Source organism: Epinephelus lanceolatus, chromosome 1 (assembly GCF_041903045.1).
Source record: "Epinephelus lanceolatus isolate andai-2023 chromosome 1, ASM4190304v1, whole genome shotgun sequence".
NCBI classification, from domain to species: domain Eukaryota; kingdom Metazoa; phylum Chordata; class Actinopteri; order Perciformes; family Serranidae; genus Epinephelus; species Epinephelus lanceolatus.
In genome coordinates, this window is record NC_135734.1 from 16,370,079 (window position 1) to 16,390,880 (window position 20,802).

A 20,802-nucleotide genomic window follows, 5' to 3' on the forward strand; every position below is an offset into this window, starting at 1 on the left:
CAATGAAAAAAATTACCCGTCCCTCCTTTGCCAACAACAGTGTACATATCAAAGACAAATAAACAAAAGAAGACGTAACGCAAGCTTGCTTTTCGTCATGGGTCTTCTTCTGAGTAGTGATTGACACTGTGTTAAAAACTTCATGGCTCTGATTGGCTGTTTTCATTCTGGAGCAGTGGACTCTTGCAAATGCCATGAGAAACACTAGTAGCAGCCAGAGATTGTCTGTCTCATGTACTACTGTCTGGATATAGTAATAGTTTCAAAAAATACGCTACAAAGTTATTTTCATGAAAGTTGCCAACTGAACCTTTAAAAAAAGTTTAATTAGCTGCTAATTGGTCCGTTTAGTATAGTTTTCAATAATTAAGAAATGATATAAAATACAGGCTCCAATCAAGACTTCACTCACACAGTTGAATTGTGTCAGACACTGAAATCATCTCAGGGTATTGAAACACTATTTTATAGAGATTTTACTTAACTTATTTGGTTTTTTACCTCCGCCAAGGAGGTTATGTTTTTGCTGGCATTGGTCTGTTTGTCTGCAAAATAACTCGAGAAGTTCTGAACTGATTTTGAACAAATTATAAAATTTTGGTGGTGATCGGTTGAAGCGAAGTGGATAAAATAATAAAATGACGGGAAATCCGAGCTGCTTGGTGGAGGTCTGCGCTCTCTGAGCGCTCTAGTTTTTTTAAGGAATACTGCATGTTGCTTTTGTTGTAAGGAAAAGATAAGTTGCTACAAAGAATCCATGTCAAGTCAAGTCAATTTTCCTTTATATGGCAAATTACAAATTTTCCTCAAAGGACTTTACAATGTGTACGTCATGTGAGATCCTCTATCCTTAGACCTTCGATTCAAATTAGAAAAATTAGGAAAAACTCCCCCCAAAAAAACCCTTCAACTTTCCTGAAACATGTAGGAAATTGTTGGTAATAATGTAACTTAGAATATGTAACTGTAGACTATGTAACTGGGGTCAGTTGGTTGTAAAGCACATTAGTCATATAAGAAATAAAAATGAAGAATTCCTGAAATGACACATTACTGTGGGTGGGTTCGTTCTACTTACTGTGTTTGGCATCTGGACAGGGTCAATGTATGCTTGAATATCGTCGTAAGTGGACTGCATGTTGATGATGTCATCAATGACATCCATCTGAAGGGAAAAAAAACAGGGGTGTTACTTGTGTGATTATGACAAGTTTAAAGACCTATCACGTCTAACTTTAAGAGAAAAACTGCAACTAATCTTCATTTGCATTTCTAGCAAATCTCATTCAGAGACAACTGTCACTACTGCTGGAACGCAGGCCTTTAGGTGAACTTGCCTGCAGGTGCATGTCTCACTCAAGACTTTACAGATAACTTCTGTTTCACTGAGGCTAAATGGTGAGACTATTTCTGTCAGGGAGACGACAAGAAGAGGGGTCAAGAGTTGGAGGAAGGAGGAGGAGGAGAGTTGGTCAAAGTCTGCCAGGTTCAAAGGGCCTTACTTTCTGCTGTTCTCCTGTCACTTGTTAAGCTGTAATTACTGTTGCAAGGCCATAATGGAGCATTTAAACTCCCATGATATCCAGTTCTAGTTATTGCCAGTTAGCCAACACATTCATCCACACGCCAACTGTATGCACGACACAGTGACACCAGTGCACTCACAAAAGCTGCTCCCGCTTACCAAAGACCAATTAAATCATTATGATGCTTTCATGAAATGTGAAGATAATGTCACTTCGGGGGCAATATTCAATCCTCGTAATCTTATACAGGAGTGTAATGAAGTCATATTTTAGAGATAGTTGTTCAATCTGGTTGCTGTAAACTATATATAAAACATGACACCAGGAATTAATGTTCATCATGGCACTTCCTGCCCACGCTTCTGGGCGTCTACCTCTGTCTCATGGCTGGAGCCGATGTTGAGCATGGCCATGGGGCTGTTTGGGGCGCTGTTTCCAGACATGAGCTGCTCGGTACGCATGTGTGGGGAGTGAAGGGGTGGGGGGGCAGACGCTGAACCCCCCGTAGGTACCATATTTGTCGGAGGAGAGGGTTGCACCGGCCCTGCTACTGCGTGGACCGTCTATGGAAAGAGAGAGAAAAGAGGATGATGATGGTGTTCATGACTGAGATAAATGTACTGCAATATCACATGGACTGTTGGACAACCTAGACAATGGTTAATGATATAATGTCTAATGGGAGACAGACAGATATACACTACAGAGTACAGGCATACAGAAAGGTACCTGTTTGGTGGCATAGGTGGTGGACAGGTATTCTTTCACCTGTTGCCTCCGAGACTGACGGATGTGGTAGTCTGTAGGATTCTCGAGGTGGGTCTGTACCTGTATTAGGGATGAATAAGAAAATGATGATTGTTTGATTTTTATTTTGCACACTGATTCATTTCTTTGTTGATCCTATTAATTATTCCTTTTGGACAGAGTTTTGGTGGAAACAGTCTTTACAGGATGTATGGTAAGTTACCTGTGATCCAAACATAAACACAAAGGGCTAAAAGCTGCTCTCACTCCCAAAGTGACTGACAACTCTTTAAAGGTCCAGTGTGTAGGATTTAGTGGCATCTAGCAGTGAGGTTGCAGGGCTGAAACGTCTTCCATGTGCCATGTGTGTTCAACAACTACATTGGCTGACATGAAAATGCAAAAATGCGAAGGCCCTATCTAGAGCCAGTGTTTGGTTTGTCCATCCTGGGCTACTGTAGAACAACACTGGTGACTTTGAGGAAGAGGATCTGTACCGTATGTAGGTATAAATGGCTCATTCTAAGGTTATGAAAACACAACTAATTTTATTTTCAGGTGATTATATACTAATGAAAACATACTTGTGAATACTATATACAGTTTTACCAATAAATGGTGCTAAATCCTGTACACTAGACCTTTGAATAATAATGAATACTAAACAATAAGCTAGAATTTATATGGTCAAAAATGACAGAATTGGCTTCTGAAAAACGTTGTGTTCTTATTGGATGAAAATATAATTTTCACCTGCCAGTTTAATCATCACCACTTGTCCCTTGGGTAAAAAATGCACTTGTATTAGCTTAAAGCAGGGGATGGCAACCTTTACTAATAAAAGAGCAATTATTGGCCAATTTTTTTTTCATCTTTCTGGAGCCACAAAATATATTTGAATAAAAATAACAGCCTATCAAGTCTAAACTAGCTCATCAATATTACTAACGGGTCTGAATGAGCATTTATTAATATGACTTACTACAAGGTGGCTACTCTGCACTGGGCTATTTATAATTATTTGGTACTTACACTTTGCAACGTTGGTGGTGAAAGCAAATTAATTTGTCCACACAATATTAAATCATTTATTTTCCTCCAAGACTTTTCTTGTTTTAGATTTAGAATCCATAGTTCAACAAAATTTGGAGGAAAAGGCACCAGGTCGTGCACATTTTAGTCGATGAAATATTAAAAAACATTTTTTTAATGTGATGTATAGGCTACACATTTTTACAGTCATGGAATGCAATAATCACTTTAGGCTTACAACAATGACAAATGAAAATCTGTATGTTTAAAAAAAATAACCATTATTAAGTCCCATATAATTCTATGTCAAAGCCACAGGGAGCCAATAGAGAAGGTCTAAAGAGCCACATGTGGCTTCAGAGCAGCAGGTTGTCTACCCCTGCCTTAAAGGGATGCAGCTGTTTCATTTTCAGTCACATTTTATTTGTATAAAAAAGCTCTGTCCAGTGGCCTGGAGCACTTTTTTAATTTTGAGATTTGTTTGAGTGAAAGCGAGAGAAGGTCCCATAATCTGTTCTTATAATTAAGCTATTTAATATTAAATTATGAACAAACAATTGAATTTTCATCAAAGAAAAGTTGCATGAATGTTTGTGTATGCTGTCAATTAGAGTTCTCAGAAAGAGAGAAAATTATAATTGGCCAAGAAAATCAAATTGATGCATCTCTAAGTATTAGTCAACAGCACATTTTTATGTGACCATATCAGTATTTCCACTGCAATTATTGAATTTTGCCATTGTGATCCACCTATAAAATACACCCACACATTTCGGCTCAAGCGCCACATGAAAACAAAAACAAACAGTGGTAACACTCAAATACTCACCATCAGAATTACATTTTAATTAATACAAACATGTTTAGTATGTTAAATAAGCTCAGCAGGGTTTAACACTAACATTAAAACACATAACACACAACACTGAGTAGGTGCTTCAGATGTGCACCTCATTATCCCTGTCCCGTAACACTGTGACGGCACGAGGACATGGGAGCACTAAGGCAGTAGTAAAGCCTACAGGAGTAAAGCCACTAAATCCTCTGGTGTGGCTACATGAAGCAGTGGGCTGGCCTCATTCCTTCACATCAAAGAGTAAAGCTCAGTAGAGAGCAGGCCCGCTCCCCATTACTACAGAAAGAGACTCAACCCCTCAGCCCTCCAACCCCCCCTCTGTTTTATAACCAACAGCAGGATTATATCAAATGAACCAGAAACTTTTCAGTAAATACATGTTTTTACACCTCCATCCTAATTTGTGTGTATTTTGCAGCAAATCTTGACACACTAGATGAATACACAAGATTGGCTGTCAGCCTTGAAAGAGTCTCATGAGCAACTATTCAGTCGTAACTATTCGACCTATTTGCACCAGCGCTGTCAGCACAGATGAACTCCAAAGAAACACAGGAGCTCTGACAGGCTCGGTGAGACTGATGGACAGACAACTCACCTTATCTCCAAAATGAAAAGAGAGACACCGACAACTCTAAGCACTGAGATTTCATAATCACCATTCCACACACACACACACACACACACACGCACGCATGCATGCACACAGAGTAAACTGTCGATACAGCAAATTGCCCCATACAGTTACTGGTGCATACAAACTGTTCAGTTACAGTTCAAAATACCATAAAGCCACACACACACACATAATGGAGTATTGCGCAAACCCATATACACACACACACAAACACACACCATCAAAGATAAGGACACACAAGCATGTTTGGAATCGGGCAAAATGTCACTTTAGCTTTATCAGTCCCTGTCTGACTCAGGCTATCTGCATCGCTCCTGTCTGTCCTATCGCAAAACATGTCAAACCTCTCTTATCTGCATGTCCTCCTCCCTCCTCTGTCTCCCTACCTGTTTGCTGCTCCACCGCATTTTTCTCTCTGTCTGCCTTTGCTTCAAATCTGTCCCTGATTTTCCCCTGTGGCAGTGCTGCTGCGAGAGGCCACAACGCCCAGTAGAGTCCTGACTGCCTCCACTGCGCCCTGCTGCCAGGTCTCCTGCTCGGCAACATGTGAGTGGACTAATGAAAGTGCCACAGCCCCCTGTCCTTTTATAACCCCCCTCTTCCACTACGTGAGGACATGTGCATCCTCAGCTGACATTACTGTCTTTCAGAGACCGTAATGGGCTGAGTTTTAGAGCTAGAGTGAAGATACTGGTATCAAATGAAACTAGAAAACCGAGGGAATCCATCAGTACCAATCATGTTAGCTCCTCGGGGTGGGGACTAGATAATGCTCCAAAGTCAGGCTAAGGTTTAGTGAGGGAAAAACTGACATGACCATCATCACAGGAGCCCCCTGACCTCTCACCTCAAGATATCTGAATGAAAATGGGTTGTAATGATACCCACGAGTCTCCATTTTCCTGACATGTCCACTTAACGCTAATCCCTTACAGTTTGGGACAAAAAACATGCTGTTTTTCTCATGTAGTAAAATGTGTTATTCCCACCTATCGTGTATGAATATTTCTGCACACTGAGGTCCCTAAACAGTCTTGGAATTACATAAATTGGGTTTGACTGGAAAGCTGAGACTTATGCGGATTCAGCGAGCCAAATTTCATGTGTGATAATGTCAACCCCCATAGTTGCCATTTTATTGTAGTGAGACCATTTTTTAAATGGGCCTCACTGTATAAAATGACCTATTGTGACCTCCAGGATAATCACAGCCTCATGAAACTTTACAACCACAAACTAGAAACCTTGGGCATTCAGAAAATATTTGGCCTTCATAGGTGTATCAGAAGGGTTTCTTAGCAGTTTCCAGAGCAGAAATGCTCGCTATCCAATTGTCTTACATTACAGAAATTTCAAAAATGTTTCTGATACCAAATCACAGCATGCATTTTCCTATAGTGTGTTTATGTGGTATTTGGAAGAGATTTTTGACCAAAAAGAAAAAGAAAAAAAAGCATAAATTTGGCACCAAATCCGTGCAACAAATGCTATTAATGGTAACAACTTATGAGACATAACTGAGCATGGGAAAGGTCATCATATACTTCCATCATAGTGCTTAAAGCCTCCATACACTCTAAACTTTAAAAGTTCAAATAGGTATTTAACCAAAACACAATGCTTATTAGGGGTGAGTTCATGTACAAAAATCTCTAAACGTTTAGAGTGGGTAATTTTTTTCATGTAAACCTGTACACGGGTTTCACCGCTGGGTGATACTATTGCATTATACCAGTAAAGCCCCAGTTATCCAAATACCAACCGAACAGGCCATTTAACCAACGCACCGTTTTAATACAACGGAGCACATAGGTTACTGACCTGTTGCCAAACCCGGTCTCACACCATTTCTTGTCATATTCACAGTTGTTACCGGCCAGCCCTTTGCTTTAAGACGGTGGCCGTGTGGGTGTGACGTAGTAGATGTTGTGGGAAGTAAAGCAGCGTATAGAGTGTACGGATGGGAATGCACTGTGAAAATAGTACTGTTCGTGCTATGGGTGGTTGCAGTCTGTTTACAGTGTTTAGATAGGCTCCAGTTACAGCATAGTCTCTGTGAGAATGCCCTGTGTTATGTTATGTTTTCCTGCTGTAGGGGAGAAATAAATGTGCTTTGGAGCGCCAGACTGGAGAAGGTAACACAGTCTATCACAGTTAGTCAAAAATTAGTATCACCCCCCTCCCCCCTAAAAAAAAAAAAAAGTTTTTTGTGTACTAATTTTTCGTAACCGTTTATGATCTCAAACACGTGTACACGGACTCACCCCTAATGCTTATTACATATTTATGACAAGAAAAACTTGACAGCCAGTGCTGAACTGCATCTTAAAGGGATAGTGCACCCAAAAATGAAAATTCAGCCATTATCTATTCACCCATATGCTGAGGGAGGCTCAGGTGAAGTTTTAGAGTCCTAACAACACTTGCAGAGATCCAAGGGGAGAGGGGGTAGCAACACAACTCCACCTAATGGAGGCTTACGGCGCCCCAGATTCAAACGTCCAAAAACAAATAATTGAAACCACAAAATATCGCCATACTGCTCGTCCGTAGTGATCCAAGTCCTGAAGCCCCGACATAAAAAGTTGTTTGGAAAAACGTCATTTGAACTCTGTTTGTAGCCTCAGTGTAGCCTGCAGCTCTAACTGCCGCTTGCGCGCGAGACCAGCGAAAGCACGTGAACACACATGAATGCGGTGCCCATGTCTCACGGTCTCGTGCAAGCGCACACACGTGAGCGTGGTGCACAGAGAGGTAGTTAGAGCTGCAGGCTACAATGAGGCTAAAAACAGAGTTCAAATGACATTTTTCCAAACACATTTTTATGTCGGGGCTTCAGGACACTTGGATCACTACGGATGAGCAGTATGGAGATATTTTGTGGTTTCAATTATGTGTTTTTGGACGTTTGAATCTGGGGCACCGTAAGCCTCCATTAGGTGGAGTTGTGTTGCTACCCCCTCTCCCCTTGGATCTCCGCAAGTGTTGTGAGGACTCAAAAACTTCACCTGAGCCTCCCTTGGCATATGGGTGAGTAGATGATGGCTGAATTTTCATTTTTGGGTGCACTATCCCTTTAAATTAATTCTCAGGTTCCCAGCTTTCAGACGATGTTTACCACTTGGATGTATCAATGGTAGAGAGGGGGCGAGTGAAAGAGGTTAACCGACATATTTTCTCTTTTCTACCAAACCACTCAACAAGATCCATTAAACGCTTTGTCTTGGCTTTTCTGGTCATTTGCATTTTGACCGGAATAGAGATTTTACTATACTCATTATTTTATTACCAAAGACTGTACGGTGGTCCAGTCTGAGTCTGAAAAAGAGAGTATTTAGAGGGATAGATCTGTCTTCAATGAACAATGGATCGAACCACAAATGCTTATATTAGTTAACATACCTCTACATACTTCCTCCAGTCATAATTAAAGCATAGACTGCACTCACACACTAAGCTGAGAAAAAAAATTATTGATCACTGAAAATTATTAATTTGTATAAAAACATAAAAATCAATTGTTCCAGCATTTTTCAAGTCATTTATCGCTCATAAATGCCAAACATTTGCTGGTTTCAGCTTTTCAAAGGTGAGGATTTGTTGCTTTTTGTTTTCATGTCATTGTAAATTCATATCTTTGGCTTTCTGCCAAACAAAGACAAATAAGTAACCTTAAGTTATCACTCTGAACTCTGTGAACCACTGGAAATTGTGATTGTGATTTTTATAAGTTTCTGAACTTTTATTGGCAAATTGAGCAACTTATTTGAAATCACTATAAGCAAAATAAAGACATTAATTGAAAATGAATATAATCTTTTGTTGCAGCCATACTGACCTTAAGAACCTCCACAGGGACCTGCATGCTTTGGTAATGCTGTGGGGTGCTAATGGCTGGGGTGGGTGCAGGTGGCCCAGCCATGCGATGCTGCATGTATTGCAGTGCTGCATTCTGCTGCTGATGCTGCTGTATCTGCTGCCTCTCACGCTGCTCCTCTTGCTGCAGCTGGTCTCGCATCAGCTGAATGGAAACACACACACACACACACACACACACACACACATTTATATCACAGGAATGCTCATTAAAGCATTGTGACCTATAAACGGAGTGTGATGGGTGATGCTGCTTTCGCCACTTCTCTGCCCCCTCCCTTATTTAAGAGTGGACACGAAGAACTGTTCAGAGGGTACAACTGGTGATTCACACATCTATTAAATCACCCTGTATGAAAAGTATGTACAGTAACTGTATTAAAATATACAAGGGCCAAATAGCACGGTCAAATTTATCAGTGGTTGCTGTATGCAGATGCCCTTCAAATAATTGGCACACACACAAAGCTCTGACATTGAGCAGAATATCCTCTTCCCCAGTGTCAACTCAATCAAACAACACTACAAACAGACATTGATATCCACAGCTAATAAAAGGCTTGAATGTGCTGCATATTGGACGGTGGAGAGTGGTTGTGTTGTACCTGCATCCGCAGGCCGATGCGCGAGGCCATTGCTGGGGGGCGAGGGGGCAGGGGAGGGCGAGCCGACGTCAATGCACCACAGTCCAGCCCGAGAAGTAAAGGAAACTGTGAGGGAGAAAAGGAAAGTAGAAAGAGTGACAGTTGAGCCAGGGGGAGAAAACAAAGGAATAAAAGGTTTGCTGTGATTCTTAAACAAGAGTGGATGCTGTGCAGACGCTTCTACTTTAACTGACATATTCAGTAGAGAAGTTTGATATAGTGTGTAACAGGGTGATGAGAGATGTGAGAGGAGAAGAGGAAGTGTGCAATGTTGTTCTTTTTATATGTTAACTGAGCCATTTCTTTGTGGTTAGGTGTTCTTTACCTTATACTTGTCTTATGCGTCAGCTTTGTCTGCGCTTGTGTGACGGTGATTTGATTTTAAACTGTAATTTAAGCATCCCCTTTCCTATCTAAAGATTATCACAAAAGATAACCTTGGGTCAAGTTGACCGTGACACTGCTATGTCCTTTCAAGCTGGGCCAAATACATCCTGGATGTGTCATTGTCTGAAACTGATTCTCATCCAACTCCGGGTAAGCCAGCAAACACATTTTCAAAACTGTTTCCAAAACCTCTAATTGTTCCTTTACCAGAAACCTGTCAGCTCTGGGACTTCGGACTTTTCCACTGGTGCTGCTCCATAGGTATGCACGTTGATGCTTGGCAACCTGGATCAACCGCCTGTCTTCCACTAACATGCACTCTATGTTCCAACTGAATCAAAGGCACCCGGTCAACTTTTAGCAAGTTGTTAGAAGACAGGCTGTCAGGCCACCTAATTCTATTTACCTATGCATTTGAGAATTCCCTGCTGCCGTGTCTTTTTCTGTCTGTATGACGCCTCAAATAACTCCCACTATGCTGTTTAACAGATGTGCAGGGTACTCGTGCGATGTCTGTCTTGTACATTAATATATAAAAAACAGGCTTTTCATGTCTTGGTGTCACAATCATTTGCAATGTTTTAACATATTAATCAACATTTTTTAATCAGCAAAATAAGCCCAGATTCTGAAAGGTATTGTCTATAAACAATAAAGAATGCTGCCTATATCAAATACAGTACACCAACCAGAGGAAGAAGTAAACTAAAAAACTATTATTCATCTATATAGCTATATCTGGTAATCGTTCCTTTGTCAATCTTACTTTGGTAACTTAAACTTTGACTCTTTTTGCCCAGTTTTTGCAATTCAAGAAATTAGTCCAGTATAGTGATAGAGACAGGCTCCATTGTAGACCCTGCAGACAACTGAGCACTATTAATTTACATTAACTAAACGTGACTGTTTTTGCCACTGACATGAACAGATTGTTATTTTAAGTGTCTGGCAACATCATGGAAAGGATCCCTACAGAGATAGACGTTTTTGTTCAAGAGTAAGATCTTTTTTGTTTAACCAGACACAGCCTCGAAATCGCCATCGCCAAAACTCCCAGACTCCATTTAAATACACAGGAATTTTATCCTTGTAAAACACACTTCATTCAAAGTCAACAGAAACAAAATTTTCCATTGCTCAAATACCAACTCTGCTTTGGTTAAAAGAAACCCTTAAATCACCCAGTTAGATGTGAAAATATGCTGGCTTTATACACTCTAAAACAACTGTTTCTTTAAATAAAGTCTGGCGTGTTTGGCCATAGCAATTTCGGGGCCGTTTCTGGCAAGACAAAAAGGATCTCACTCTAACTCACACCAGTTAGTATGACTGACTGTGCAATGTATGAGCAATGTACTGGGCCAACCAAGCAAAGCAAAGCACATCTCCAGACTAACATCTCTACACTCTCTGTGTAGGTCTGAGGTTTCATATCTACTCTCATGTTTGAGAGAAGGAATTGGATGAAGATAAGTAAGCAGGAACACTCTCTGCCCCCCCCCAACTCTGTCCCTTCAGAAAAAAAGAGTAAATTGCAAGGCACTTCCTCGACTTTGGAGAGGTCATGTGGGACTCATGTGGTCTTGTTGTTTTTGGGTGATCATGTGAGCAGAAGGATGATGGGGAACACCCATAAACCCCTTACAGCACCCCTTGCTTTGTTCTCTCATGCATACACACTCACAAATATGTATACACGCACACACTCAGTGGGGAGTCCCAGGACTGATAGTTCCCCTTCTGCAATGACTTGTGTTCATCCCCTGAATGACTAACCTCGTCTGGAGTCACAAAGGTGTAATAAAACCTATGAAGGGCCATGATTCTACTGTATTTTAATGTCTCTGCTGATATTTGGGTGTTGTGAGACAACTATATACAGAAGAGCAGTGACAAGGACATTAGGGTCGACACAACCAATCAGAATCTGGTTCCTCCAGTCTCTCATCAGAAACACTGTCTGTATATGGTCATAAAGAGAGAAAGACACAGAGAGAAAGACAGACAGAGAGAGAGAAAAGCTCATTGTGCGTGAGGTACAATAAGAAGGGCAGCTCCTATTGAGGACTGAAGCCGCCTGTTGTCCGAAGTGTACATTTCAGCACCCGAGGGGGCACACACTGCCCGCTTTGTGCCCATTGGATGGCCCACATGAAAAACACACACCCATGCAGAGATGCACATTGAAACACAAGCATTCCAACACAAACATGTACCAGAACTTGGACCTGAGGACCAGCCAACTCCACACCAGCAGCTCCAAACTGCTAAAAAAAAAACTCAAACAAAAAGTACGCTAATCACAGACACAGATTTTCCTAGAGCAACTGATGCTGTTGGACGAACTTCAGTACCTACTGCTGACATGTGGGGCTTCACAGAGGCCCTCCTGTAGTGGAAACTGTGTCTTTAAAGGTGCCTACTTGCAGTGACAAACAAACAAAGTGTGTTCGCACATATACACAGAGTGGTGGAATGCTGCACAGTGTATTTATAGAGTCTGGCCAATGGGGTGATTACATCTCCAAACTCAATTGGCAAGGTGGGCATGCCAGCCAGATGCACTCCAGGCCTTGAGAGTCTATGGATAGATATCTATACATTATCTATGGATAGATATGTATTCTTTATAGACTGTGAATCTTGGTTGCCAATCTTATTAATATCTCCCCGATTTCGGATCATATTCCTGCTGGAACATGTCCAGTTGTGAAGATTTTGGTTTAGAGGCCTTTATTGGTGATTTTTCATGATAGAAAGTGCTGCTATGCTCAGTTCCAGATACTACCCGGCTGCAGTAATGGTATAGAGACAGAGATGTGGAAATATTAACCAATCAAAGCAGATTGTTCTTTTTCAGAGGCAGGGCTTGAATAGACAGGCAGTATGAGGAAACTAAAGTGTTTTTCGACCAATAAAGCACGTAAACATGTTTTAGTAGAAACCTTAAATACAAGCATAAACCTAATAGAATAGGTCCTCTTTAACATGGGATACAGATGTTTCAACACCTCTCCAACTTATCCATAGCTATTACACCTTAAGACAACATCATTGAGCAACACATAAAACAGGGACACAATGTTATGTGCTATTTGTAGGAGAACACACATACAATATGCGGCACCGGCACGGTTTGACTCTCAGACACAGTGATGAATCCCTCATGTATAAGTGAGAAGTTCCAAATCCATCAGTTTTGGTTAAGAAGTTATGCAAATGAAACTACTTATGACACCACTTGTTGTGGCTACAGGGTTTACACAACACTACCAAACTTTCCAACATATGCAAAGCTATATGCAGCTATTTGTAAATCATAGACCCTCCAACCGTGGTGAAGCTATGACACATAATATACCCTTTAAGGCATGCATACACACTGACAGGATATCACTTCCTGATATCGTATGGTGACACACTGCTACCAGGCAGCATGATCTCCCACATGGGCCTTCCCATTGCCTGGCATCCACTGGGGTAAGCAGGCATCTGTGACGCAGTAAGAGCACACAGCGATCATTGTGCGTCCAACGCTGTGATGTCACGGGCCCTTCACTTCAAACACTGACAGCCAGTGGGAGGATGTAGAGTGGAGGAAGCCTGGGTCAGAGGTCAACTCTGGATTGTGCCACAGATTAGTCACAAACATACATGCCAACGATATGCACACAATGGAAAATATTGAATACATTAAACATGCTGTACACAGCTTTAGTTCCTTCCTATGCATACATGCATGTGCAAAGCGTAACACATACACATCCACTGCCACAAACACACAAGTACACACACACTTGGGGGCAGTGTGGGGCCATGGCACCTGTGCTCAGAGACATGGTGTTAATTTGTGGAGTGTGTATTTTTAGAATTGACTGTGCCATGCCAAGAAAGGCCTTTTCAACAGCCAACATTGAGCAGTTGAATGTGGGATATGAACATTCACGCATACACTCAGGTGCTCATGTGCATTCACACGTATGTGGCCATAGCTGCTTCACAAAATTCAAACTCTATTTCTGTATTACGATCACAGCAATTTGGCATGGTGAGTGACAGTATAAAGAAATTCCTCAAGGTCACGCAAATGCTTTACACCTCTTGAAACATCTGGTACAATCACATTAGAAATACTGTTCAAGAACTTTAACCTCAGTCATGACATTGTTAAGACGTGCAAGTTTAAGCCATCCTTGGAAAATAAAAAAAAATCCTTCTGTAGCCTCTGTGCAACCGTTGATAATCACTTTTGATGCTACGTTTCAGGTTATCGGACCATTAGTCAAACTTCCTGTTTATATCACAAAGGTTTCAAATGTGACACTGCACTGTGCACTTCACCAGCCTTTCCATCGCTGCACATGCGCACTCACACAAACACACACACCCTTTCCGCATTAAGCTATCTGTCTGCCTGCTCTAATGACTAAAATAACCCCCTCTGCTCTCTGTTCTCCTTTTCAGGAACACCCTGTTCCCCTGAGCCATGGTGTGTTTTTTTGTTTTGTGTGTATGCATGTTGTTTTGTGCATGTGCATGTGTGTGTCTATCTGCACGCATCTGTGTGTGTGTTTGCTTGTGGCAAAATGGAGGTGAGAGGGGGACATGCACATAAAGGGTAAGTGTGCACACGTATTACCACGCGACAGCGTTTGTCTGCTTTTGAGCCGAGTCTTTCAGAGTGTGTAAACAGACCTAAAGTGTCAATATTCCTAACCACCACCACCGCACACGCTCAAAGGGTAAGGCTGGTAGGATTATGTGACATGGCTGGCATGGCAAGTATGGGGTCCTTACCCCTTCCTCTTTGGTCTCACACACACACAAACAGCTGTATCCCTTAGCAACAGAACACACGGAACTATTCGGACATGCAGACAGACAGACTGGCAGACTGACGGACAGATCATTTTCAAACACTCAGGACTGGTATTCTGTTGGGTCAATTGCTGTTTCTGATGTAAAAATATTCCTGTTACCACCTCACATCTGTACTAATTACAACACATACTAGGGATTTAGTTACAGCAGAGAGGGGGTGTGTATGCATTAGAAATAATGACCCTTATTTCTATTTAAGTCATTTAAGTCAGGATTGCCTGCTGTGTTAATGCAGGGTAGCTCCACAACAACTGAATGGGCGGATTTCTATAATATAGTGGCACATTTAAACACAGAGACTGACACGTATAGACACATGTGCAATTACCTGTTTGAGAGGAAAAAGAGTTCAGAAGGAGGAATATGCTCCGCGTGTGTTGCACACTACATGTCTGGATGCTGGAGAAAGTTGACGGCAATCTGCAGGGGGGTGGAGTCATGGAACAGAGAGAGATGAAAAGCAATGGAGGTGTGAAATGAAAAAGATACAAACTTAAAACAGACACGAAGAAAGAAACAAAAGAAAAAAGATAGTTGGTTATAGCTGCAAAAACTGCAAACTGGACAGATGGAATGAATAGTTGTCACATGAAATATGTGATTGTGATTGGAGTGTGAATGAGAAACAGAGGAGGCACTGGAGTGTTGAAGTGGGGGGAAGCAGCAGGTGTGCAACACACACTGAAGAACTTCAGAAGAGAGAAGAATTTCCACGGCGGAAACATCGGAGGCAACAGACCATGGTTAGACCTGAGTATTAACACGCGCTGAATGGTATGACGAGAGGATATTCTCTATTGATTTATGGCTTAATTCTGTAATTCTGCTGCAGGAGAAATTTTTGATTCAGCCATTCATGTCTGTTTACTCATACAGTAAATTGTTGGAGCTCTTATGCAGCTGGTTCTTGGCCATCATGGTGTCAAGTTTGCTATGAGGGGTTTTGGCACTCTCCTGTCTGGTTTCAAGGTGTTTTAACGCCTCCATTTTTCAAATGAGTAGAGTTCTTGTGGAGAGTTTCTATAACACAAAGGTTAACTGATTTGTGCACTCAAGTAAAATATTCAAAACATTACACCCTCTTTCGTTACATATTTAAGCATGGTTGGGTTGAAAGGCTGGTTGCATAACAAATGCTAATAAAATGGTGAGTGTCCTTAAATTGAATGTAATTTACAGGCATAACGTGCCCACAGCGTAATATTTCTGCTCAGTAACCAACTCTCTGAAGGTCATCTGAATGAATCACTGTAACTCATCAACATTGAGTGTGAATCACAATGCCTGTCACCTTGAAAACACAGACTATAAATAGCTGACCAAGAGAGACCCTTGTCCAGACCCTGTCAACTCAGTCCCACCTCGCTCGGGTCACTCTGCTTCACCGATCACAGAGAAATGAGTGATGTGAAAGTGGCGAGGAAAAGGACAACAATAGGTTATCGGCACGGACACACTTTCGGCCATGTCTAATAACAGTGCAACACCATGAAATACAGGAAAGACAACAGACCATCATCATTAATTATAAACGCAGTGCATCACTTCCCCTTTCCTTCCATCAGTTTTCACAACTCCTAGTTTTGTCAGTGGTGAAGCAACTTCCTCTGCAGGAAACCCAGGGAAAGAACGAAGATGTTTGTCATGACACAATGTCTCAAGACGCAAATCTGTGCTTGCAGTGCTTTGATATCGATGGCCACTTCTCATATAATACTTAAATACACTTAAAAATTAAAAAGGAAAACAAATGTTCAGGCTTAAGTCAATAAGGATATTCCCTGTGCAGAGCATCTGCACAGACCAATCACATATAGAATATTTGACAACAGGAACAATGCACATAATGGTATTCACACTCACATCATGGGATATACAACGCATTTCGTCAGCCTGTTGTGGTGCAGGTGTAGTGCTAATAATAACTTAGCATAGCAGCACTCCAAACACGCAAAACATCTCTCAACAATCTGACCTCAGTTTACCTTATGTTATTTCTTAAATTGGTGCATTCTGTCACACAAGTTAGCATCAGAGAGATGTTGTACTTCATGAAGTTACTTTCATTGTCTCACACAATCAGTACCATCACTCTGACTTTCTGCTTCCACTAAGCTGCAAATAACAATCATGACATTGCTAATCAATGCAGTGATGACTCGACATCTGTAAATCCTATTTCTGTTTTTGAAAGGTCAAAACGCAATGTGTAACGATAAGTTCACAATCGACAGGAACTTAACCAATGCTGCCTCTGTTGCTACTACTGCTTCTGTTCCAGTTTAAAGGATATGTACAGTTTCATTTCTGATTTAACAGCATGTCGGCCTGAATGGAGCTCAGACTGACAGTGATGTATCCAACAGCCAGGCAGCGAGAAACACTGATTCGTATAGCAGAGTTTGTATAAACTTAGATCCTTACCAGCAACTCTCCAACTATCCCAAAGACAACATAGTGTATCCAAGAGAGATCTGCTCCTCCACGTGTTAATGCACACACTCCCTGACAGAGACAGACAGTTCTTTACTGGCTGGGCCCGACCAACTAGTGCATTCATATGCCGGTTCACTGGTTGTGGCGGCACTCCTCCCTCCTCCAGCCAAGCTACAGTAGGCTGAGTGACAGTCACTATTAGTCACCTTCCTCCCTCTCTCTAATCACTCGCTCAGCTTCCTATTCCTCCTCCTCCTCCTCCCACTCTCCTCCTCTTCCCCTAAATTAGCCTGAATGCCATAGTCTGGGGCCACAACAACGACAGCCCTGTGTCCAGTAAACTCATCTCCCTCTATCGTTTATTCCCCTCTTTCACTCTAATGTGAAACTCCTCCTTCGGTCCAGCCTCCTGCCTAAAGCAGTGTACAGCATTTGCATACAGTAACACCTACACATGTGCACGCATAAACAGACCCTGAGAGCAATTCCTTATTTTGTCTGGCAGGTCACTATGTGTGTGTTTTTCTGAACTATAGGGTAGTGAATCAGCATATTTACTTCTTTAACTGCACTCCCACAGACTGTCACCCTATCACACGCAAATGCACATACAAACCTGCATGCTTAGATGGTTATAAGGCTTAACAGATAGGTGTATACACAATCCTGAGGACAAGAAATATATATTAACACCATATTTATTGTCATAGATAATCAGTTATCACACACTTTTGCCTTATCAAAATAAAAAGAAACATTCCATCGAAATACACGTGTTATCATTTCCTGAAAGTCATGGTCACTTTATTTTTAAAAGATTATTAATTGGGCGTAAGAATGTTAAAGCATGCTCCAAGAAAATACCAACAGGTGTAGCGACCACAGAGCACTGAATCACAGCAGACAGCTTACGACTGACGCAAATGGATCTTAATAATTTTTTTTATGACAAAACTGATGACATTAGGCCGATGACTGCACAAGAATCTGGTTTTAAAAACATCTGAGATGCTACAGTGCGGCACACATTTCTATAGATGTTCAATCAAAAGTGGGTTACTGCCATCTGGTTTGAAGTCTACATGCTTTCAATGATCACAGGTGAAAAGTGTACACTCTCCTGTCAGTCCCATACAAACTGAACTTTATTGATTTAATCGTGACAGGCCAGTGAGTTCAGACTGAAGTCAATCTTCTTGGGAAAAAAGTGCTGTTAGATTTGTTTACAAGAAACAGTAGTCACACCTTGAATCACTCCTCCCTCTACCCTTAGGGATAGAGTGTGGCTGTTTTCACGTCAACACAAGCAACAGCACATACAAACACAGATGTGTATTATAACATTCTCGACATTCTCAATCAAACAGATACACATTAACACATCCCTCTAACAACAGACAAAAAACAAACAATAAAAGACAGAATGATAACTAGGTTGCTGATAGGACAATTAAAGGAGCCTCCTAGTGGTGAAATCATGCGTAATATCAGGATATTTGCACTTCAGAACATGTGGAAATAAGGAGGATGTTTGTTTTCTAATACAATAAAAGTTTCAGAGGACAGAACAAAGCAATTTCAATGTTTGTATATCTGTCATGCTCCTTTATAAGGTGACAGCACTCCTACAATCCCCAAATTGTATCACTGAAGTCCTCCCTTCTCATTAGACCTTACTGTAAGCTCAACTCATTAAACTAAAATACAGAGTGACCAGCTTTAAAATCAATTAGCAAATTGATCTGCATCTGCCTTGGGTTGTAACACATATGTCCTCAACATACTGTAAAGGCCACATGCAGAATGCCTATTGTGTCCAGCAGCTTGTTTGATGGATCCTCTGTGCTACTTAAACTCTGTCTCAAGCATGTCTTCCATCCCTGTATGTAACCCAACTATCAGTACCCCTCCATCCAAACTCTCCTACACCGTCCTGTATCCCTGAATGCAGAAACACAAACACTGGTATCAAAGTGCCACTCAGCTAGTTGTGCCTATCACACCAGCGGAGAACACTGGCCAGCATGGTTCAGCAGTACCCGGCTGACAAGCATCCCTTGTTTGTACACAAAGCATTCGGCTCCAGTTCTCATAGTGCCCGCAGTGTATTTACTGGGTTATTTTGGTCCGGGGGCAGGACCCCTCCAGGCCCTCAGCTTATTGGTTGGGAAAGCTGCGTTCCTGTCGAGTCTGGCCAATCATCGGGCTTATGTGTAGGAGGGGAAATCATTGACCAACACAGCCTTGTACTCTTTTGACAATGGCCTATGGAGGAGGCAGGACCCAAACACACGCATGCACACACACATACGTACACATACACAAACACACCACCTAAGACCCTCATCCACTCGTTCACAGGACATGTTTCCCTTTGTTTACTCTTTTGGTTACCTTGGCTGCAAAGAGGCTGCAAACAAATACTACTATACTTCTGGCTCTCTTTAAAGTGTTGAACAGCTGTAATGATGTGTGAGTGAGGTTTAACCCTACCTAGGGCTATCTGTTAAGTAGGACAAACAGTGCTGTCAATATGCCAGACAAGTTATAACCAGGGTTGCACGCAATGGGTCAACAATTTGACATTTATATATGGATTTGCACATGAAATGTTTGCCTTATATGATAAACATCTGATAGCATCATGTTAATACTCTCTTTCTGGAGCAATATGATGATGCTGATGCGGAGTGAAATAAACAAAGACACATTAAGCTATTTTTATGGCTTCACATCAAAAGGAAACATTATTAACACATTATGCATCATTTTACATACATTATCGTCTACATAAGCCTTAAATATCTGGTATCTTTTCAATTAAAGTTCTATAACTTTAAGCAATGCTTGGTCATGAAATGGCTGTGAAAAAAAAAATCCTCATACCATTTTGAGTAAGTGCTACATCATATAACAAGAGGTGATCTCAAGTTGTGTGCATGAGTATTAAGCCTAATTTTGTGGCGTGCAAATGCAAATTTAAGGCACTTTAGAACTGGCTTCACTTTTCCGACCTGGACCTAACCCCTTGGTTGTAGCTCCATAAACAAACTGAGAAATACATGTTGGGCTGCTACTGTATGGCTGGATGTCTCAGTCACAGTGCAGTAAGCCACGAGGCATTTATTTTTAGAGCACGCTTTTCTATTTTGAGAAGGGTAATTAATCATTATTAATACGGAGTAAACAGAAGCTGGGATCTATGTGTGCGATAGAGAGAGTAGTGCAATAACCAGCCAACCAGCTACACAGCATTTCTTTTTGCATGGGTGAGAGTCTCCATGTATGGTGAGTTGGAATGGAAGGTATTTGGTGAAAGGGTTAGATGAGTTGTAAGATAAGGTACACACACACACACACAAATTAATTTCACTATGACTGTCACACACCGAAACCTGCTCTATACAAAACTTTACACGCCCAACGCTAATTCTCATTGTCCCTCTTCCACCCCCTTTCTCCTATTTTCATCCACAATACACTGACAAGTTGAAAACTAATTACCATTAGTATGAAGAATGTGGCAGCCTTTGAGCCCTTCAGACTTTCAAGAGGTAGTGAGAGAAAGAACTGCAGAGGGAGTGCATAAAAGGTAAGAAAAGGAGGACAGAAACAATTGAAAACACGGGAAGAGTTCAAGGAGGGGTCACGAGGATGATAACCAATAAGATAAGCTTACAAGAGAACTTCCTCTGTGCTTTGCTGTGCGTGCGTGCGTGTGTGTGTTTGTGTTTGTGTGTGCAGGATCAGCATCCATTTCTTGCCCTCTGACCAAATATG

General features: G+C 41.4%; 1 protein-coding gene across 8 annotated transcripts in view; it reads right to left on the reverse strand.

Moving 5' to 3' along the window:
* tfeb (transcription factor EB) overlaps positions 1-20,802 on the reverse strand; it is a 37,380-nt gene that overhangs the window by 9,452 nt on the left and 7,126 nt on the right. For 3 of the 8 annotated variants that reach the window (XM_078166257.1, XM_078166250.1, XM_033627260.2), the window contains exons 1-7: positions 17,011-17,367; positions 14,915-15,006; positions 9,280-9,384; positions 8,637-8,819; positions 2,256-2,354; positions 1,901-2,089; positions 1,079-1,165 (exon numbers count right to left, since the gene is read on the reverse strand). In XM_078166257.1, the coding sequence (XP_078022383.1) occupies positions 1,079-1,165; positions 1,901-2,089; positions 2,256-2,354; positions 8,637-8,819; positions 9,280-9,309 (588 nt within the window). In that variant the 5' untranslated portion in view covers positions 9,310-9,384; positions 14,915-15,006; positions 17,011-17,367. Of the gene's footprint in view, positions 1-1,078; positions 1,166-1,900; positions 2,090-2,255; positions 2,355-8,636; positions 8,820-9,279; positions 9,385-14,914; positions 15,007-17,010; positions 17,376-20,802 lie in introns of those variants that run through there. The other 5 variants (XM_033627265.2, XM_033627259.2, XM_078166253.1 and 2 more) reach the window with 4 other exon arrangements.